The sequence below is a fragment of the Lissotriton helveticus genome, chromosome 3_2 (genome assembly GCF_964261635.1).
Source record: "Lissotriton helveticus chromosome 3_2, aLisHel1.1, whole genome shotgun sequence".
Lineage (NCBI taxonomy): Eukaryota > Metazoa > Chordata > Amphibia > Caudata > Salamandridae > Lissotriton > Lissotriton helveticus.
In genome coordinates, this window is record NC_136062.1 from 182,030,419 (window position 1) to 182,049,595 (window position 19,177).

Sequence of the window (19,177 nt, forward strand, 5' to 3'; positions counted from 1 at the left end):
TCCAAAATTAGGAAAGGTAAAACCGCTAGGCGTCCTGAGAATCCTCATTACATATAGGCCCACAGGCTATATTTTCGAATTCGGTTGTCTTTCGTAAGTCAAATTTTCCCAAGGATCTGTACTAAAATAGTAAAGGTGAACGCAACCAAAGTAGTAAATGTCTAAGTGGTCCACAACAAACGTCAGTTACCTTTGGACCCTGGTAAGTCCAATCGTACACCCTAACAAGTGTGGCGTGCTGAAGTAAATTGGCGTCCGCTCCTAGAGGTAGATCTCAGCGGTTGTGTTCAAAATGTGAACCTGCTGCTTGCTATATCAAGGATTGCCACAACTGGAACTGCAATCTTATGTGTAACACCAGCAGAACCTATATGAACTGAAGTGATACGGTTGCAATTAATTGCATTGTCTGGAAAGATCGAGGTCCCGAAACTGAAGTTTTTCTTTTGTTTTCCCAAGAAACACAAGAAATAACAATCTCTCTTGTTAGCCAACACTTCAGATTGATCCTTGCCTGTTGCAATTTTCATGAAAGGTATGTCTACCCATTATTGTGCTGCACTTGGATCTGTACCAACATTTTAACGGTCCTTTTGTGGATTACGGTGTTAATTATAATCTCGCTGTGGTGGATGGACACTATTTTGCTATTTTGCTGAAAGCTTAATACCATCTCCTACGCTTCATGAATTGCATACACATTCTTCTTCTCACTGAGTTAAAAGGGACTGCCATGTTAACATTACTGTATACCCGTTAATTGATGATGTTCCTTATAAAAATGTTGTGTACAGAAACATTTCAAATCCCTTATGTTTTAAGCAGCTCATTCACTCCAGATCTTTTTGCAAGTTCATTGCAAATAAATTATGTCAACCAACTGAGGACTGACTTGAATTGGGTGCTTCATTGCACAAATAATAACCATAATTCGATGCAGAAAATCATCAGGAGCTGTTCTGTTTCCATCATTATGAACATCAAAACATTCATCGATTTAGCAGCCCGAGAGAAGTATGAAACTTAACACAGTAAGCGCATTGTGGTAAACTCTCCCTCCCCTCAACCCTTTGAACCCACACAATTACCATTTCTAAAAGCTTTCAGAAAAGGGTTTTTTATTTTAACAGTGATGACCGATCTAACTCATCTACATTTTATTATTTTCAAAAACTTGCAAAGCTTAAAAATAATTTTAATTACTGGTCATAGATTTATTTATTGAGCACAGTCCATTCATTTGTTTTTAGAACAAGGTTTCCATATTGGAAGGGAAACGTTAATGAAAAATATATTTGGGAACAACATGTTGGCTAATTCAGGGCTCGGATTACTTTTTCAGAGCATGCATGATTCTTAGAGAAATTGTTTTTAAATACGACTATGCAGCAAACAACTTGCATGAGCTTTGCATCTCTAAAAGATTTAAAAAACACATCAATTGCTAAAATTAGTGTGACACACTTTACAGATTGGAAATGAAAAGAAAACATCACTGATAGTGATTTGAATTTAATGAAATGGTACAGAATGGCACATACAGTTTTGCATGGTTTGGTTCAGATGGTTTAGCCTCGTGGCCAACAAATACTGATTTGTATGTACAGGGTTCTGTCCTAAGTGACTGTCCATTAGCAAATAGACCAGACACTAGGTATCACACATATTGGCCTATGGCTGTCACTACTTATAGTATAAGGGAAGATGTTCGAAAGATAGGTATCCCAATGTAGATTGAGTGCTGTAAAGTACCATATGACAAGGTTTAGTGAAGATGTAGATTATTTTCTATTAGGATCCATCCAGTGAAAATATACGGTTTATAGCTATCATAACTAATGCTGCTATAAAAAAAGAACAGGCATATTCAGAAAGAGTACCTACAGAGAGAATTAGGAAACCAGATCTGAAAAAAATGCAAACCACTTTCAAAGTTACTGAAAATGGCTTTCAGATTCTTTCCATACATCTACACAATCTCAACTATCAGCTCCTCCTCTTTAAATATTTTTGCAGGAAGATCTAAATTATTTGCAACATGGGCAAGCTCAGATAGAGAGCACTATTTTTTCTGTCTTATGTGGCTCCAGCATAGAGTTATTTCTTTGCCTATCGTAGGCTTTCTTTTCCCGGATTGTCAGAAACATACCAAAAGTGTGGATAGCTCATTTATACAGCATACATAGAATTTTCCTTTTGATTACCGTTGTTGAACTAAAGACAATCTAGCTTTCATTAGCACATCTTCATGCACTAATTCTTTAGAACACTAACTTCTTTGTCATTCTGTCACTATACACACCTGTTGTAATTCTTTGAAGCCTGGCGTTGATTGTAAAGGCTTCATAATACCTGCTGTTTCCATTCCTTCTTATCACACGCTATAAAAAAATAAAATGGATCATATGTAAATCGAATAAATGATTCAAGTTGTAGGTTGTCCCAGGGCTTTGTCTATTTTTTAACCGTAAAATGTTGCAGTGTTATATTTCATTCTCCCCGGATGAACGTTTCTAAAAATGCCTCAAGGTAAAAGGTAGATGTGTAAATATGCGCTGTGAAAAGTAAACAAACTTATGTCAGTTCTCACTCAGAAAGAGGTACCTTTTAACCACTGTGGCCGAGGCGCTGGCTCTTCAAACAGCCCATTCTGCACATGAGATTCAGCATCATTTGCAAACTAAGTTTCCAACACGTTATTCTGATCTACCTCACACTATGTTCAACATTTCAAAACACGACTAGCATCAGTTACGTTTTCAAAATCATATCTGGCTTGTTAAAAGACTTTAAAATTATTTTGGGATACAACCCTTCCTTTTTTGGTTGTTTTCAGACTTGTTTGGTGGAATATTACCTACCTTTCGCTTCATGGCATGCACAAATGTTATTTTCTTTCCTGCTGAAGAAATAAAAGTCAACATGAATGCACCCTACCTAACTGAATATCAGTTCCATAGAGTGATTCTATTACATCTTGGAGGAGAACTGCTTGCTAAGCTAAGAGCACACTGGATTTTTGTTTCGTAAACTTCAACATCTGTATTCAGACTATCATTGTGACATATTTTTAGAACATCAAACTGTACATCCTTCTGATTACTGGGAAATAACTGATCTGATCTGAGAGCAACAAGTGTTCTGCAATGCAGATATCCGTGGTCGAAGCTGCTGTACTTGAGACTTACTGATACATGTGCCAACGTGTGTGGGACTAACAATCTTACAAGTGTCAGACACCATTTAGTGTCGCTGCACAAAATGCATCAACAATTGTAGGTGCTCCGCCTTCGATGCCTTATTCATCTGTGAGTCTTCCATTGCATCCTAGCTACATCATCATCTTCAGCAGTTGGGGAATACAAGTATAACTGCACTGGGCTCTTACATTTCAGACTTTTCTGTTAGAACTGAGACTTGAAATACACTATTGTCTCCAACTTCAACACTGCAAGTTTGAAAGTTTTCATCAGTTTTCGTAATGATACGAACTCAGAAAAACAAGAGAAAGACAATTATAAGCTGCTGCTGTTTGTGAGTGTAGCTGTCTTAGGAAAGATTTTTACGTCTAACCGCTTTTGGCTTAAAGTTTGGTATTTGCATCACTGCCGCATATTCAAATTAGGCACGAGGGGTTTATGTGTGGCTTTTTTATTTATCAGTGCTCATATATTTTCATTTGTTAATCAGATTTGTTCACCACCAGTCCCATTCGAGCCAACCTTTAATGGCAGAGGTTGTAATTCGACAATCGATTTTGCTTAAATTACCCCTGCCAACCCAGGGTTTATCACCTCATGGGAAGTTGGAAAGGATCTATCGAGCGGCCACTACCCACTGATAATCGGAGTAAAAGTCACAGGGCGCCATGGCAAAAAGGGGACTGTATGTACTTACCCATACAAGATCAATCTAAATAGAACCAACGGATATGTCGTTAAATGGGATAAAATCGTGCCCGAAGTGTTCCTACAGAATCTGCTTACCCAATGCGCTGCTGATGCGGCTGTTTGTTTGGAGGAACATGGCGCTCCTAAGAACGTTATGTCCGCCTTTTCAAACATCCAGTGTAACATTAAAAATATGCTGGTCCGAGTGTCTAAAAGAAAAACTACAAGGGCCGAAGGGTGGTTCAACGGAAAGTGTACTAAGGCATTGAAAGATCTAAAAAGAGCCTTGTCCTTAAAACCGAAAAACTCACCCTTAATATGTGAGACTAGGAGACGATACAAATCAGCTATTAAAGAAAGAAAGCTGATTTTGAAAAAGGAAGCATGGGAATCACTGATGGTGGCCTCTAGGCAGAAGAATAGTTCTCTCTTCTGGAGGGCGGTAAAATCTTTATACCAGCCAAGGGACAGTGATAACACCATGGATCTAGCTATAACAGGTGAAAGATGGTTAACCCATTTTAGACAATTGTATAATCATACAACGAATAGGGACGAAAAAACACCAATAGGAGCGTGCTCTTCCTCAATTCATTCATTTCCTATAGACTTAGTTTTTAGTATTGAGGAAGTTCATGATGCAATAAGGGAAAGTGCACCAGGCAAAGCAGCAGGACCAGACTGTATGCCGGTGGATGTTTACAAAGCAGAGACGGATTTCTGGGCTCCCCTGCTTACAAATGTTTTAAACAAGGGAAATCAAAGTGGGTTCATCGAAACCTGGACGGATGCCATCGTGGTCCCTATATTTAAAAAGGGTAATAGGGACGACCCTACCTGCTATAGGCCGATATCCCTATTGGATGGTTTAATGAAAGTGGCAGGAAGAATCATTTTAAAGAGAATACAACTATGGGAGGAAGACCACAACGTTGTTTCCCATTTACAGTATGGGTTCAGAAAGGGAATAGGGACAATTGAACAGTGCCTAAATCTGTCCCTCCTTATTTCTAAGTACACTCATGTCAAGAGCGGAGCACTTTTTATAACTTTTATCGATCTAAGCTCCGCTTTTGACTGTGTTGACCATTCGCTGTTGTGGGTAACACTGGGTGAATTGGGAATTGATGTCCGCATCATCATTTTTATCAAAGAGCTCTATAAAGATGCAGGGGCAAGAGTGAGGTTTGGTAAACAGGGGGAATGCACAGAGAAATTCCCGATTACTAGAGGGGTGAGACAAGGCTGCATTTTGGCGCCGCGGCTTTTTACATATTATATCAACTCAATTGGTCAGCATCTTTCGACCCTACCAAATGACTATCCATCTGTCAAAGGCGTACCAGTTCCTATTTTACTATATGCCGACGATGCGGCCATTATGTCTCAGACCCAAGTTGGCTTACAAAGGGCGGTAACCAATTTTGCATGTTACATGAGAGACAGGGGTCTCAGAGTTAACATCTCGAAAACATTTACTATGCCATGTACCCGAAAGTTTAACAGAGCCCCTTGCACCGTCTTTTTAGACAAACAGAAAATTGCAACCACAGACAAATTTTGCTATCTAGGAGTATTGTTTGAAAGACGGTGTCGCTGGCAGGCAGCGATTGCTGCTAGAAAGCTGGCCTATAGCCGCACAATAGGCGCTTTGTGCATTTTTTCTGATAGAACTGGCGGCAAACCAATTAAGGAGCTGATCCGGATTTACCGGGCTAAATGCGTTTCAACAGCCACCTATGGTGCGGGCATATGGGGCATCGAGAAAGATCACTCCCTACAGGGTTGTGAAAACCAATTTATTTGTTACCTATTGGGAGCGGCCAAAACTACCTCCACGTTTATGTCACATATCGAGGTAGGAGTTAAATATCTTAATGACATCATTAGGATGTCCCCTATTTTGCTCTGGCATAAAGTGTGGGTCACAAATGAAGCTAGGTTTAATAAGGACCTTATCGAAGATTGTTTGACATTAGATGGGGCGGTCAATTTTAGATGGTTATCATATGTGAGATCTATGTTCATTGCTTTGGGTCACCCAGAGTAATTTGACAACCCTAGAACCCTGGAGGGCATTTCAAGATCAGCTTTAAAAAAAATGATTATTATCCATCTAGAAACTGCTAGATGGACCCATGTAAAATCAAGGCACACGGTTTTAAATTACCAGGAAATTACACCTAATGAGGGTTTGCAAACTTACCTGGCGGTGGTACATAGTCCATATCTTCGAATGCTGTTGTCCCGTCTCCGCCTGGGAATTTTCTTTCGTATGGTTACTTTACCTAAAACCAATGACTGGTCCAACAGTAAAATAATTTGCCCATGTGATAATATCTCGGTGCAATCGAACATACATATTATGTTTTTTTGTAAACTATACACATACCCCAGACAAGAATTTTTGAAGCCTCTTCTAAAACGATGGGGGCTACGAAATTGCAGACCAGCTTACTTAAAAATGTTACAGCTAGAGGGTGTTCATGTCATTTATGCCGTCTCATGTTTCTTAAAAACGGTAATAAGGTATAGAAAAACTCTGTGTTAAAATTTGTTCATCTCTTGGTACCTCGCTTTTTGCGGTTATTGTTTTGCTCGAAAAAATGTGGTGTTTTATTTTGTTTCTCTTAATGAACTTTTTCTAAATGATAAAGTAAGCACCTACGTTGTATCAATTATGTACATGATACTTTTAATTGTTGTATATATATAAATGTTTTGTAGTGCTTTTATGATTTTATCTGAAAAATCGAATAAAGCTTACTTACTACTATATATATACTCATAAATTCATTAGAATTGTTGCTCCATCATTCCGTGAATGACATGTCTTTTGTGTTTTCAGCTTATATTCCCTGAATTGTATTTCATAAAGTCATTTATTTGAGTGCACCTTTCTCATTTATAAACGCATGCTGCATTTATTATCGTTTGAACATGTATAACATATGACGTTTGCTTTATTATAGTTTAATAGTGCATCAGTTATTCATATGTATGTATTCACATGATTTATAGTGCTTGGTAGAATTACGTGAAGGTGCAACAAGATTAATTTGTTAGTTCTTGCATTAGGCATACCTGTTTGTGAGGCCTGCCCTTTTCAGAGTAATCAAACAAGAGCCATAGTGAAAGCAGGTTGCTGCAAAGAGTGGGGAAATCCCTTCTCTGGCTTGTTCACATGAGATATAGAAAACTTGGACAATTGAACACATAACTTTTCAAACTAAAAAGCACAGATTAGTATTGAGTAGGTCTGTCATCAAAGCACCTAACAAAATCCTAGATGGCTAGGGATGTTTGATAAAATATGAATGTTGTGAATTTTGGGTTCTACCCTCCTACTCATTTTTTGCCTAGTTTCTAATAATCATGGAAATAATTCTTACATTATTTGTAAGAAAATAGCACATAATAAATATGTCTGTTGTAAAATACCAATACTTTGCCCGTGCACCAAATTTGTGTTTCAAGGATGTTTTCTGCATTTTCGACCGCTGATGGAAATATAGAGAAATGTTTGTCTGACTCCTAATACCCTTCATCGTATTAGCACAATTTTAGATCCAGACCTGAACTACATTTAACATTATGAAAAAAATGTATTGAAAGCTGTGTACACACAAATGTACTAATGAGAATTGCCAACACTGGACCAGCATGAGTTTTCATAAGAATAGATATTTTTTCTATGCAGTATTCCTTTGAGGAAAATGAAATTTTGCCTGACCAAGATGCCCCCTACGTGTACCCTATGTTACATATGTGTGCATGTCACCCATGCATATTTCTCTCAGTGGCCTGAATCACAAGGCCTCTGCAATCACGTCCTGCATTAAGGTGCCTGTCATCAAGTTTCCCAAACGTTAAGCTAACATGAAGGCCCATGTATTTGCATTGTGCACTTTTAAATAAATCACGATGAACCCTTTTGTGGTTCAGTCTGAGCCACTTTCTGAATTAAGCTGCAGTTACGTATCTCTGACCTCGCATACTTCTAGCTCAGCCGAAAGAAACCCAGCAAGGGTTGCCAAGATATTATTATGAATAACAGTTATCTGCCTGCTGTACAGAGTCACATTCCTGCCCAGTGAGGAAGGTAAACGGAACCCGTCCGCGGAAGATAGGGCCCAGCCTCTCTGTCTCCATTGAAGTAAATCACAGTGCTTGCATCCATAGAAAGCTCACAGCCCCCACAGCCCCCACGCAATGAACGAAGAAATATATGCTTTTTCTGATTCCTAGTGACGAGCAACTTTTGCTTCAGAAAATACATCCCCTGACTTAAGATATCAGTTAGTACCAGATGTGCTGGTCGCCTTGACACTAAAGATCTCTCTACTAGACTGAAAGTCAGCTCTCCTCCCAGTTACACGTCAATTACACGTCATGCTCAAATTGCGTGCACAAGTAGGGCAAAGTTCCAGCCTGCCATGTAACTCCTCCTCTATGTAGCCACCCACCTATCACCCACCTGTGACTCATCAAGTGTACACCCTCATGCACGCCCACATGCTCTTATCTCTTTCTTTCATGCTCTGCCTGGGGCGCTCCTCCCTATGTACAAGGAGAAATGTATATATGTGTTGTTCTCTGTAAATAATGTAGAAGACCCTTCCTGAACCTCAGTGGTGATGGAACAGATTCTCCCTTAACTCGAGTTATTGGAATAAAGCCCTTTTAACTTGGATACCACGGACTCTCTGCCTCTCATTTGATACATGCTAATTGTTAATGCCTAGAAATTATGCCAGGGTAATATTTTATTTACCACATTAATTTGGCGCCCGAATAGGGACATATCCCTTTCCCCACGCGCCGGAGTTGTAGGTCCAGCTTTGCCCCCTTCTACAGCCGTGACGGACTTTAAAGTGTACACGCCATCGGGATTTCCCGCTACTCCCTCAGGCCCAGGAGGAGGACGGACTGTGACCAGGCATCCATACGAGGCGGTGAGGATTGCGGATCGTCTCAACCAGAGCCCGACCTGTGAGAGAGCGAGGTCCGAGGTTTCCAGAGGTCCACCCGTTCCGAGGCGCATGCGTAGACGTGGACATTGATGCGTAGAAGTCCGAGGCCTTCAAGTTTCAAGTTTTGCTTCCCGGTGAGTACCACTATGGGGAATGCATAAAGTTTCAAGACGGGTTCCTTTTATATGAACACGGTCAAGACGGATCCACGGTTAAACGTGGAAACGGTCAAGACGGGTCCACGTTATTCGTGGAAACGGTAAAGACGGGTTCACGTTATTCGTGAAAACGGTAAAGACGGGTTCGTTCACACGAGCACGGTCAAGACGTGTCTCATTTTTGAGACCGGTATGGTTGTACTGTATTCCAGTGCATATAGTTTTTCAAGTACATGTTTAGTTCTCTGTATTGGTTTAGATCATGTTTGTTTTAATGTTATGATGTTTTAGTGTGAATGATTGTTGATTGTTTCAGTCTATTTTTGTGTATTATATTTCCATTGTGTTGGTTTCAACATGCCACTGTTTTCAAAATTGCGTCAGATAGGGACCAGAAAAGGTATACTAGAAGAGTCAGTTAACATCCCGCCCAGAGACACACCTGGTCATTTTATGTATAATAAGCACGGGCTAGACGCCATCTTGTTTTTAGATTTATGGGTAGACTATACAAAGGACCTGGAGGAAAAGTATAGATGGCCTATCTCAGGAACATGGGATTCAGAATGCATTATGAGAGTAGAGGAAGCGCTATGGAAAAAGAAATCAAGACCCTCTCAGAAAGATGCCATTGAATTGTGGCGCAAAGAGTCACATAGGAGAATAGAGAAAGAATTTAATAAAGTAGAGAGAACTAAACAAGCAGCGGAAAAAGCGAAAGAAAAAGAACTAGCTAGAGTGACCTCCTCAGAAACACCCAGTAGGTCGCGAACGCCACCACCTGTACCCTTTAGAGTATGTAGAAAGTAGCTGACAGCATCAGAGTTCCTTGTAAATAGCTCCTTGTAAATATGGTTTATTAAGAGCATGTCATTATTATAACTTGTTGAGTTTCTTGTGAATATGGCTTGTGAATAGCGCCATGTGGTTATGGTTTGTGCAGAGCTTGTTATCATTACGTTAGGCAGGAGAGAGCTGGATCTATTTCAAGTGCTTGGAGAAAACGTTTTGAAGATGTGCGTACGTGTTATGTGATAACGTGGAGAGATGAGTTCATGACTTTCCCATGTACTGCAGTCATTGGGGAATGATTGTGCTTCAGCTGCCAAAGAGTTAATATCTTGTATTGAGAAGGCAGTATTTGTTTTAACATGCTGTTTAACAAAGTGTTGAGGGGTTTTGGCGTTTTTGGTCGAGATTTGGCCGATTTATGGCCGTTTTTGGTGTTTGCGGGGGCGTGTTTTTGAGCGGAAATTCGTACCCGTTCCAGTGGATGGATTTGGTTGCTTTTTGGTGAGGATTTAGGGAATCGCTTGGACTACTGTGATGCCAAATTTGAAAAGGATCTGAGCTGTGGAAGTGGTGGAAAAAGCAAGTTTTGTTTTCAGATAAAGCATGTTTTGTGCGGAGGTGCGATTTGCCATGTTATCCAATGGGCGTTTTTCTGAAAATTGAGAAATTATTTTGGGGGTGTTCCAGGTGCGCTAGGGGCCCGGGGGTTGGATCAGCGGTAGAGGAGGTGGATGGCCAGGTGTTCTGAATTTTGGGGATTTTTGGCTTGGGCGGAAGGGTGTGTTTGGCTAATGTGTATTTTTGGAAAATGGAGCTGTTTTGATTTGTGCGTGCTTTTAGGCCGAGATTTCGTGGTGTGCTAAGTAGTTCTTAACTGAGTCTGCGGGATCGGCTGAAACTTGGGAGTGTCTAGTTTTGCGGCAAAGTAGTTTGAAGGAAATTGGTGGAGGGGAAGGTGTCTTTTTGGCGTAGTTTGGAAGTGCGTTTTGGCACGATTTCATGGCTGTGTAGCTCACATGCATGGTTATGTGAGCTGACACTAAAAGTCAGTGAGTATTTAGTTGATTGATGGTTTGATTTAACTTTTTCATTGGTTGCTGGGTCTGCCTATGTGCTTTGTCAGTTTGCTGACTGAAATGGTAACATCTTGCATGGAGAGTAAAGAAGTGTTCATTTAACATTCTATTTCAAATGCGTCCGTGTATTTGTGTAGGTTTGCCTTGGAACACTTGATTTAATGTGTTTGACTCAGAGGTCGGTAAGCTGTAAATAAGCCAGTCGGATTGAGATAAGGGTTTGCACGGAGGGTGCTTTAATGTTTTCACGGTTGAGAAGGAAATATAAAACAGACCCATCATAGAATGTGCTTTAATTAGTGTAATGCAACCGTGTGTTGTTTTTTTTAAATTAAAATTTGTTCTACAAAATATACATTATTATTTTTTCCCAATGCAAGCTGGCCTTTAGAATAGCGTGTGACAGTTAATCCACTCAATTAGACAACATGTTTTTTTTTTAACATCAATTAGAAAACATGGTTCTTTGAAAAATGATGAATCTGGCCCTTTTTATAGGTAGAATAGAAGAGCTTGCACACTTAATTATGAAAATCTTGGTTCTGCAATGCAAAATTATGGAGTTTTCACATGTTATTTTCAAAAAGTAAAACGTGATGTGTTTCCATGTCATGTTGTTCTGTTCCTTTTTTTTTCCTTTGCAGCTAGTAACAATATTTTATGATATAATTATTTTTAAATGCTAGCATGTGTCTAGGTTACGAAATAAAATATGTCCTTATTAATTACTGATTTTAGGATGTTTTTTATCACGTTTTAAATTTGCTTCAGGTAAGTTAGAGAATGTTGGTTAGCTCTCTGGCCTGGGTACAGATATGTTTTGAATTACAGAGAATGTGTTTTTCGACCTTGAAGTGGCCTGACTCCCAGGGAAAGATATTTTGTAAAGGGAGGGCTTTTTCCCTCTTGGAGCACCGAGCAGTGCCTGTCTTGTTATCATTGGCATTACTCCAATTCTTTTCCGCTGACATTTATTGATATAAACTGACAGCCCTGTGGGTGACATCACTATGAAGGGGAAGGCAGTGTAGAGAGAAAAAAAAAAAAAAACTTGATGAGCCGCAGAGAAATTGTTTATATAAGGGGGGGGGTCAAGTTGCTCTTCCTTACAGCCAGCACTGAAAGCTTCATTGACTTCAGATAAGAGCATGCTTGCAAATGAATAGTTTTTCCCTCGTAGTGTAAACAGAATAATTGGCAGGAGTTTCGCTCTTGCAATGAGTCCTAGCATTTACAGGCATGCACTGAAAAGACAGTTAGACAGTGTTCACATGCCTCCCAACACTGCTCTACTACAGTACGTAGATGACATCCTGGTTACAGCACGAACAGAACCAGAATGCGAGAATGCATCACTGACAGTCTTACATTTTCTGGCTGACAAGGGGCACAAGTGTCCCCTTCCAAGTTGCAATTCTGTGAAAAGCAAGTGGTGTACCTTGGACACTTACTTTCCAAGGAGGGTAGGCAACTAACACGAGAGCGCATACAACTCATTTCTAACCTTTCACAGCCCAAGACACAGAAAGAAGTACGTGCATTTATTGGCCTCACTTCATACTGTAGGCAATGGATTCCCCAGTATGCCTATCTAGCCAAACCACTCATACAATTGACAACACAGGAGGCAGCCACTTCGACTGTCCTCCCTTGGACACAAGAACACACCTTGGCATTTGAGGAATTAAAAAGAGCATTATGTCAAGCGCCAGTTTTAGCGACTCCAAGCTACTGTAAACCTTTTATGCTTTTCGTAACTGAACGGGATGGAACAGCGTTATCTGTCCTCACACAAGATCAAGCAGGAAAACACAAGCCTTGCGCTTATTTTTCTAGTACCCTAGATCCAGTGGCCCAGGCTCTGCCTGCGTGCCTGAAATCAGTTGCAGCAACAGCCCTAGCCATAAGACAAAGTGACTCGATAGTGTTGGGACACACTCTGACAGTACAGGTTCCACATGCAGTGGAGGTTCTTTTTAACAGGACACAGACACAACATTTGACTGTAGCAAGACTGACAGGATATGAATTGACATTATTTCAACCACACATAGAGATCAGACGTTGTAATATTCTGAATCCTGCAACACTTTTGCCCTCAAGTACAGTAAATGCACCATCACATGACTGTGTGGAAGTAATGAATATAGTGACGAAACCAAGACAAGACCTGACAGATATTGCACTTCCAGACCCAGACTTAACGCTCTATGTAGATGGATCATGCATGAGAACAAGTGCAGGAGAATTAGTAGCAGCCTATGCTGTGACCACTGCTACTACAGTCATAGAGACACAGAAAATAGACACACTATCAGCACAAGCAGCAGAGCTCATCGCTCTGACACAAGCCTGCATAAGAGCTAAGCACTTGAAAGTAAACATTTATACTGACTCACAATATGCTTTTGGCGTTGTTCATGATTTCGGGGTACTTTGGAGGGAGAGAGGTTTCTTGACCTCCCATGGGACCAAGATCCAGCACGGCCAGCTCATTCAAGCCCTGTTGGAAGCAATACATTTACCTACAGCCATTTCTATCCTGAAGTGCAAAGCTCACACCAAAGTTACAGACACCATTTCCCAGGGTAATGACCTGGCAGACCGAACAGCTAAACTTACAGCCCAGACACCAACAGACACGACAAGGACAGAGGTACCATTACTGACAACATGTATGACAGTCAGGGATCCCACTCAAGATGTACTCGACATACAGACACATGCCACTGCCGATGAGATAAAGAAATGGACTGAACAAGGAGGGGTCCAGACTGAACAAGGTTGGATGACTAAGGAAAAGGTACATGGTTTCTTCCAGATTCTATGGTACAAGTAATCATAAACACAGCACATAGTCCAGCACACTTGGGAGAAAAGGCAATGATAGACAGCTTACAGAATATCTGGTTTAACAAGCATATGCGTACAGCAGCGAAGCAGAAAGTACGAACATGTATGATCTGTTGCCAGTTCAATCCAGGTAAAGGCATTCCGGTGGAACAAGGCGGATTTCATCCTCCTGACCACCCTTTTGAGGTCCTCCAGATGGATTATATCCAAATGAACAGATGTAGAGGTTACAAGTATGTCTTGGTAGTTGTGTGTGCACTATCTAGATGGACAGAAGCATATCCAGTTCCAGATTATACTGCTGTGACAACAGCCAGGCAATTAGTGCGCGAGTACTTCCCCAGGTATGGATTGTCTCGGGTCGTATATTCCGATAACGGTCAGCCATTCTCCTCTGAATTAATGAAACAAGTGTCTCTTCTGTTAGGATATACTTGGAAATTCCATTGTGTAAGACACCCTGAAGCAGCAGGCCTTGTAGAAAGACATAATCAGACAATCAAAACAAAACTTGCTAAGATATGTGCAGAAAAAGGCGTGGATTGGATGGTAGCTTTACCGGTTGCCCTCTTTTACATGCGCATGGTAGCTCATTCCAGAACAGGCCTATCCCCGTATGAAGTAGTCTTCGGTAGACCGCCAAATATGTGGGGTACGCCTATGCCAAAAAGAATAACTGATGTTGACAGTAACATGCTGACAGATTACCTGGCTTCCTTGATGTCTGCACTACTCTCTTGTCGTTCACAGGTTGCTGCCGCCTTCCCTGACAACACCCAGGTCTAGGAACACGCCATAGTCCCTGGGGACTTCGTTTGTGTCCGGAACTTTGATCGATCAAGCCCCCTTGAGCCACGTTGGAAGACGCCGAAGTTGGTGCTACTGACCACGAGGACCGCAATAAAAGTCGAAGGACGCAAGGGATGGCTTCACGCTCAACACTGCAAGAGACACTTTGGACAATCTAATACAGATACTAAAAACATTACAAACAATACAGACTTTGCGCCGCTTGCGCCGCCTTTACTAGAAAAGACTCCACAGCAGGAGTATAAATCTAAGTTAAGATCTAGTAAGTCAGACGTAGTTTAATTGTCTAAGTCCACTCGGTGGTGAATCGGTTAGACTAGATTTCTGACATGTATAAGATCACATACGAGAATAGTAAGAAGAGCAAAATGAGAGAAAAGTACTGCAAGTTATTACGCAGTAGATGTATAGTTTCTTTGATTATCCTATTTTTTCTGTGCATTGTTATGATCTGTGTTAGTTTAATACTACATGTTTTCTTTCCTCCTATTGCCTCACATATGCACTCTTCCCTTAATAACACTGTAGAGCATACATTCAGTGACCTGCCACCTCATGAACTGTCATATCGACTTACCCTGCGTAACAATACTTTCATTCGAATGTTACACCATTCTCATCAGACCAGCAATGCGACTGATTGCTGGGTATGTGGCCAACTGCCACCTTATCAAAAGGCAAAGGGAGTTCTGCCCTTCTATCCTCTACTGTTCTCACACAATGGTTCATGTGGAGCATGGTTTGCCTTAATGACCTCAATAGATAGAAAGTACATAGCTTATCCAGGTGGCTGGATATATGGAAACCTGAATAAAGTAATGAATGAAGCATGTTTTCCAGACAAAGACGGATTTCCTCAAAGGAAGGGAACCGATCTAGAGAATGAAGAGTACGAGCAGGGAAATGCATCCGTTAATTTTATAATGTTAAATGTTCAGCCCAAGCAAAATACAGGTCCACCGTTTATTTCAGTTCTACCAGCAAAAGGTGATTTATGTGTTAATAAGAAAGGCTCAGTACATATGGGACACAGCGAGTGTAAAGTTGTAGTAGAGTTTAATGATAAAAGACTTCCTTCTTTCAAAACATCACGCCATACCTATTTCATTTGCGGTCAGACAGCCTATGTACATCTGCCCTTAGACTGGGGTGGGACTTGTTATATAGCATTCTTATTGCCACCTGTATTCTTGGCCCCATCCCATTATCATAGAGATTCACGACTAGAACATGTTAGAGTAAGGAGAGAGACAGATGCCTCAGGGATTGATCAGACTGAAACAGCTTGGGAGCAATATACAGATTTCAACAAAGGATTCTTTTTCTTCATAGGTCCCGTCCAAAACAGTAAACGGATACGCAAGTTAACAAGGGCTCTTGAGGCAGTAGTGAATGTGACTGCATCTGCCCTGGCGAACTTGACCCAGGAACAGTCTGCTATGAGACTTGTTGTTCTTCAACATCGCCTCGTTCTAGACGTCATCTTGGCGGATAGGGGCGGAGCTTGTAGCGTGATCCGATCTAGTTGTTGCGTTTTCATCCCAAATAACGCGCCATCTGTGTATGCAGCGATAACAAGGCTCCACAAGATTGCTCATGGCATACATCAAGACCCAGGCACATGGACTTGGTCCAGTTGGCTCTGGGGTGTGATATCTGCTTGGGGATGGAAAGTGTTGTCCTTCCTAGGAATGATCCTACTTATGATATTTGGTTGCTGTCTCTGTCTGCAGTGTGGCCCGGCCATTTGCGGCCTGTGTGCAACTGCATGTGTTCCACATCCAAGTATACAAAGGGTTAAGGACGAACAAATGATGCTATATGATCAACTATACGGTCTCATGAATATAGATGTATCCTAAAGGGTTACGTAGGGGACAAGGAGGGAATGAGGAAAATGAAATTTTGCCTGACCAAGATGCCCCCTACGTGTACCCTATGTTACATATGTGTGCATGTCACCCATGCATATTTCTCTCAGTGGCCTGAATCACAAGGCCTCTGCAATCACGTCCTGCATTAAGGTGCCTGTCATCAAGTTTCCCAAACGTTAAGCTAACATGAAGGCCCATGTATTTGCATTGTGCACTTTTAAATAAATCACGATGAACCCTTTTGTGGTTCAGTCTGAGCCACTTTCTGAATTAAGCTGCAGTTACGTATCTCTGACCTCGCATACTTCTAGCTCAGCCGAAAGAAACCCAGCAAGGGTTGCCAAGATATTATTATGAATAACAGTTATCTGCCTGCTGTACAGAGTCACATTCCTGCCCAGTGAGGAAGGTAAACAGAACCCGTCTGCGGAAGATAGGGCCCAGCCTCTCTGTCTCCATTGAAGTAAATCACAGTGCTTGCATCCATAGAAAGCTCACAGCCCCCACAGCCCCCACGCAATGAACGAAGAAATATATGCTTTTTCTGATTCCTAGTGACGAGCAACTTTTGCTTCAGAAAATACATCCCCTGACTTAAGATATCAGTTAGTACCAGATGTGCTGGTCACCTTGACACTAAAGATCTCTCTACTAGACTGAAAGTCAGCTCTCCTCCCAGTTACACGTCAATTACACGTCATGCTCAAATTGCGTGCACAAGTAGGGCAAAGTTCCAGCCTGCCATGTAACTCCTCCTCTATGTAGCCACCCACCTATCACCCACCTGTGACTCATCAAGTGTACACCCTCATGCACGCCCACATGCTCTTATCTCTTTCTTTCATGCTCTGCCTGGGGCGCTCCTCCCTATGTACAAGGAGAAATGTATATATGTGTTGTTCTCTGTAAATAATGTAGAAGACCCTTCCTGAACCTCAGTGGTGATGGAACAGATTCTCCCTTAACTCGAGTTATTGGAATAAAGCCCTTTTAACTTGGACACCACGGACTCTCTGCCTCTCATTTGACACATGCTAATTGTTAATGCCTAGAAATTATGCCAGGGTAATATTTTATTTACCACACCTTGGTGGACCAGGAAACTGTGCTGCCTGACAATGTGTTCAATTGGTGTCCTGTTCATATTCTTGGATTAGGCTAGACATCCTTGTTCTTTAGTATATCTTCTGTCACTGGAAAATAAATCATGTTGGCAACAAAACCTATTTGGATTTTTTTGACAACAGCTGAAGATGAAGGGTGGCGTATGGTGCCCAAGAAAACTTCTATACTTAATGTCCATTTAGATTGACTGTAAAACCCCATAAAATGTCCAGATGGTGGTTGCTTGACCAGATTTTACTTTACGCTTCCGTTTTTAAAGCTTTCATTCACCATGCTTAGCATCGTTTAGCATTACTCTTGATCATTGATGTCAATTTATTTGCATGAGATAGCCTTGAGGAGCACTGTCGATAAGCTAAAGACAAGAACACCTGTGAATAAAAGGTATACAAAATAATTAAATTCATACATGCTAAATAGTGTAACTAAATGTCATATAACCCGTGACCAAGCCAGTTTACCCACATATTATGCTGCCTTCTTAGACTCGAGTTTGCCTGGCTACCCCCCAATATGAATTCCCACTGTGAGTAGCATGTACTTTGCTATTCCTTTTTTTGCTGCCCGTCAGATTTACACTAAATGTACCTTGACCTTATAAACTGGATTATGTCTTGTTTATTTTACTGAAACAATCTGGGCCAGTTCTAAGCATAGGCCATTGCCCTGAGTATTCTCCACAAGCTCCAATTGATTACATACTTCTTAACACAGGTGTCTACTATTACAGAGTTTGACCACATCGTCTAATTTAATGGGTTCTAGAGGACAGGGATAGAGTGAGTTTTAAGAACAAAAATGTTTTATGTATGTAGTACTGCCCAGGTGTAATCTTTATTGTACCAACTATCAGTACATTTAGGTGAAAGACAAAGATCTTGCAGCTGGACTTTTTACCTACTTATTTATTTTCTAACCTACTTACAGTGCCCGTCGAACGCAGGTCATTGATGACGAGTCCGATTACTTTGCCACGGACTCCAACCAGTGGCTTTCCAAGCAGGAGAGGGAAGCTTTGCGCAAGAAGGAGAAGGAGCTGCAGGATATTCGCCACGCCTCCCGGTTGTCCCGAAAGATCACTTTTGACTTTGCTGGTCGGCAAATTGTGGATGAGCAGGATAATCTGGCTGATTATCACCGCAAGTAAGTAAAATAAGAGGTGTGATTAAACGTTTCCTGAGAGCGAACAGATTAGTCAGTCAAATTGTGCATTGGTGTAGTACAGGGGTTCTTTACCTTTTGACTTCTGTGGACTCCACTGAACATCAAATACCCATATTATGAAATCTTTTGTTCAATTCACAAACGAAAACGCATGCAAAAATCAAGGTTTTAATCAAAAAGTTTGAATGTTTCAAATATAGTTTTCTTTCTAAAAGACTTGAGGCTGATTATGATGCAGCCCGGAAAGGCTCAGACCGACGGTTGGAGCCTTCGTGGCCACATCGTAATCGGCTCCTCGGTTTACTTTCCGATCGCCGCATTACAATGCTGCCGGTCGGAAAGTAAACTAGCCGGTCATTCTGGCTGGCTTCCAACAGGCTCATGGAGCTTATATGCCGGTCACAGCCGGCTCGTAATACCAAAGGGTAGGCTTTTCCGCCCTTAGTATTATGATGCACGGTT

At 41.2% G+C, this 19,177-nt stretch overlaps 1 protein-coding gene across 1 annotated transcript in view; it reads left to right on the forward strand.

Annotated features, from left to right (window-relative positions):
- TRIP4 (thyroid hormone receptor interactor 4) overlaps window positions 1–19,177 on the forward strand; it is a 624,053-nt gene that overhangs the window by 163,312 nt on the left and 441,564 nt on the right. The window contains exon 7 of the mRNA XM_078685000.1: window positions 18,479–18,694. Within this exon, the coding sequence (XP_078541126.1) occupies window positions 18,479–18,694 (216 nt within the window). The remainder of the gene's footprint in view (window positions 1–18,478; window positions 18,695–19,177) is intronic.